Here is a 4,071-nt window from a genome sequence, read left to right on the forward strand (position 1 = left end):
ACACATGTACATGACTCAATTAGGAAACCTTTGTAAAATATAACTCTAATGTTACTTGTTTTTTTTTGAAATTGATATCTCTTTGGACCTCATTTTGAATTTTTTTTAACGTATTAGGAAGTTCTGGTATAGTATTCTCATATTGCAAGAGAAAATTAAGTAATGTGATTGTTGCTTTGAGTGCATCTTTGTATGAGATAGATTTTAGTACAGAATTATTGTCTTCAACTTCATCCTCTTTGTCATTTCTGAAGTTGTTATCAATAATTTTTTTATCTTGAATAATGATAATTTGTAATTTGATAATTAAATAATGTTCATATAATCACAATATGATACATGTATTAAGTTCAATGTTTTGAAAAAAAAAAGAGAGAGAATGCATTAATAAATTAATTTTTTATTAATTAATATATAAATTAATAAATTATTAATTTATAAATTAAATAATATATTGATTAATTAATAAATTTCATAGTTCCAAATGTATTAATTTGAAGGCTTTTTTTTTTCAAATATTAAATCTACAATTTGGTTACAATTCCGATATCAAATATATAATTAATTAACCTTCAGAAAATAGGAAGGCAATAATAATTTCAATTTATGGTGATTTTCAATGCCACGAGGCACTCGCGTTGTAAGTAATTTTACACGGTAGTGCCAACAACCACTCCTATCCACAAAGAAGCCTTTGGGCATTGTTGGCAGATTTCTTTCATCATCTTCGATAGCCAATCAAAAACTACTACACAACCATCACAGATAGACTTTAATGTGAGTAACTAAATATTATCATGGTCTGTTAAACCCGTTGGAGAATTCCCACTTCTTTGCAAATGGGGTTTCATTTGTACTAATTATAGGATAAATAAAAAGCCAGAAATGAGCGCAATCTCTGTGCAGACACAAGCAGCACTCAAAGCACGACCAATCGCAGCATGCCTCTCTTCATCTAAAGAAGCCTTACCTCCATTGTTATCTCTCCTAAAGGTGCTGTTCAAGTCCTTAATTTCTTACAGTTTCATTGTATGGTGCTTTGCTTGTAAGCTTATAAAGTCTTTAGCGCAATCTTTGGTGAGTTGTTATTGTAACTGATCGCGGCTGACGGTGCTGCTTTTTTTATCTTCAGAACCCCATTTCAGGTTCACGAGGTTTCTCCTCAAAGAACAATGCTTTCCTCGGAGGTCAATTTCACAACAGACACTTTCTTTGGTATAATTCACGCCGTTCTCGGAGGAAACAAAGAGGTAACCGTAATGCAATTTCTCTCCCTTGGAGTTAATATTTGAGCCATGTTGCTGGGTTTCTAAGAGAATTCATTTAATCCTGGTATTCCTGAAAAGGCATGTAAGAACTGCAAATGGAGAATATTTGAGTGTAATTCATAGATGAATTTTGTACATTCAATCACGAGTAGGGTGCTTTTGAAGTAAATTAGTTATGTCCTCTTTAAGGGGAGTGTACTGGCTGGCCATGTAATGAATAGCCAGTATTGGAATCCATAGCATAGATCTGTTTCTTTTCATCTTTTTTTTTTTCTTTTTTTGTGAACATAATTTGAAATAAAGAAAGAATTATCCCTTTAGTCATGATGGAAAATGTTGGAATTTTAAAGCTTTTAATCATCTGAAAACCTTCATTCAGCTTGGCAATAACTCTTTTGCATTGTTGAAACATAGAACATGAGGTTCAAGAATAATAATCTTTTTACTTTTCTCAGTTGATATGGAACCAAGTGATTGACTTTACTGGCCTGTAGCCATTTAGCCTCAAGAGTGTTGAATCTTGTGTATAATTAGTGTTCTTCTTCCCATCCGCAATATGCTCAGCAACAAAGCTTTAGAATTAACAAAATCTGAATGAGGTTGTGTTTTTCCAATGCCAAAGGGATTGCGGTTTCACCAAGCTGTGTCCTTCCACTGACCGAGGAGAATGTGGAGAAGGTTTTGGATGAGGTACGGCCTAGCTTAATGGCAGATGGAGGGAATGTGGCTTTGCACGAAATAGATGGCCTTGTTGTGGTACTAAAGTTGCAAGGAGCATGTGGCTCATGTCCAAGCTCAACAATGACCCTAAAGATGGGAATTGAAACTCGCCTCCGAGATAAAATTCCTGAAATTCTGGAAGTAGAGCAGATCACGGATACTGAGACAGGGCTTGAGCTGAATGAAGAAAACATTGAAAAGGTTAGATAAGTGAAGCTCTAATGATTTAGTATTTCAGTCATTGTTTCTCATTTTTTCATAGCATAATCATGTCTTGATTCTTCACACGGGAACTTTTGAAGAAAAATATGGGACAACTTGAACTGAGAAATTGTTTACTCTTCTAGCTGAAAGATAGCAACGACGGCAACCATGTATAAATCACCCTAAAATGCCTTTCATGCTCCCCACTGCAAACTACCATATAAAAAATTCTAGGACTTCATCAGAACTAATAGCAGCTTCTAAATTGCAAGTAATGGTGAACTTCTCGTGGACATAATCTGACATATGACTTTTACACTCTACTAGTTCATTTTTTTATTTTATTTTAATTGAAGAAAGGAGATTCGAACTTTGCTCTTAAGGTTAAAGATCATGCATCAACTAATAAATCAAACGCATTTATTTAGTATATTAGCAACTGTCAATCTGTAACTTTTGTAGAGTTGCTAGTTGCTTTTTGTTTAAAAGTTTCCTTGGACTGTACATTCATCGCAACAAGAGGTCAAGAGCTTGAAACAAAGATTTTGGACAAAAAACAGTCGGATCTACTGTTTCCTTCAATGACAAAATGTTTTAAATAAAAGCGACATGCATAACAAAGGGTTAAATCTGGATTTTGGCTAAAAATAAACTATTTTGCTCTTTGAAACCCTTTCACTTCACTGCTAAATCGTGCTACCACAATCAGTGTATTCTATTCAGATACTCATAATTAGTCTCAGATTGCCTGCATAACTACTTTGTGAAGATATATATATATATATATATATATATATATATATATATATATTGATAACTAATAATGTTTTGCGGTGGAGAAGGAAGTTAAACGAGTAAACAAGAGCTCAAGCCAGTTTAGTGTTGCAGGTTCTTGATGAGATTAGACCATACCTGGTAGGCACGGGAGGTGGAGAACTTGAGCTTGTTCAGATAAATGACTACGTTGTAAACGTTCGGCTTAGTGGGCCTGCAGCTGGAGTTATGACTGTCCGTGTTGCTTTAACTCAAAAACTGAGGGAAACAATGCCTGCTATTGCAGCAGTCCAACTGCTTGACTGAAAGAAACAATGAGGAACATCATTTTTTGTAAAGCTCAAATTCCATTCACTGTCCATACTCCTCAGACCAAGTGTAATCCAACTTTAAATCCTTACATGAATATACCAAGTTTTCTGTATTGATGGACTTTGTTCTCCTTATGCTTTAAGAGATATTGTTTACTGATACAAAACCAGTAGGTGTTTATGCACAGATTTCTTATCATGTTCTGACCTATTGGGAACAGGATTGATACATAAATCCTCATACGACACGAGTGTCATCCAATTGTCATGGCCTAGAGCCTTACTTAAGAGTAGTTATCAATTTCGCTCTATTAATAACACATTTAATTACAGTGCTTTCTCTGTCACATTTCTCGTCTGCTTTAAGATTAAAGATGTGGAATAGTAATAGTAGTTCCTGCTAACAAAGCAACGCAGCAAGAGATAAAAATGTGATGCATCGTTTTTGTTACCAGCTATCACAATCCTGAATGAACTTGACTTCACAATCCTGGGCAGAAGAAACCCGTCCACCTGAAACACAAATGATAACCATGGTTTCTTCTTCCACCTTATTACTTGGCATACCTTTAAATCTATACTAAACGAGGTATATGGTTGAAGCGCAAGAAGAGATTGTTCCTTTGGTCATTGCAGAAAAATAGACGAGTACATGAAGGAAAGAATTTCCATTCAATATCCCTTCATTACACTTCCGATAAATTTTATGTACAATTAATTCATATTTCACCAAAGATTTACTTTATGTATAATTAATTCATACTTAACTCAAGATTTGTTATAATTGAATTTAA

The 4,071-nt window shown here is 34.2% G+C and overlaps 1 protein-coding gene across 1 annotated transcript; it reads left to right on the forward strand.

Moving 5' to 3' along the window:
* The first annotated feature begins 714 nt into the window (after positions 1–714).
* On the forward strand, positions 715–3,398 carry LOC110410993 (nifU-like protein 3, chloroplastic). The gene is made up of 4 exons (XM_021420974.2): positions 715–993; positions 1,133–1,250; positions 1,891–2,189; positions 3,081–3,398. The coding sequence occupies exons 1-4, from the start codon at positions 886–888 to the stop codon at positions 3,270–3,272; spliced, it is 717 nt and encodes a 238-aa protein (XP_021276649.1). The 5' UTR covers positions 715–885; the 3' UTR covers positions 3,273–3,398.
* Positions 3,399–4,071: the final 673 nt, after the last annotated feature.

Source organism: Theobroma umbraticum, unplaced genomic scaffold, assembly GCF_002168275.2.
Source record: "Theobroma umbraticum cultivar Fairchild unplaced genomic scaffold, ASM216827v3 scaffold_56.0, whole genome shotgun sequence".
Classification (NCBI taxonomy): Eukaryota; Viridiplantae; Streptophyta; class Magnoliopsida; order Malvales; family Malvaceae; genus Theobroma; species Theobroma umbraticum.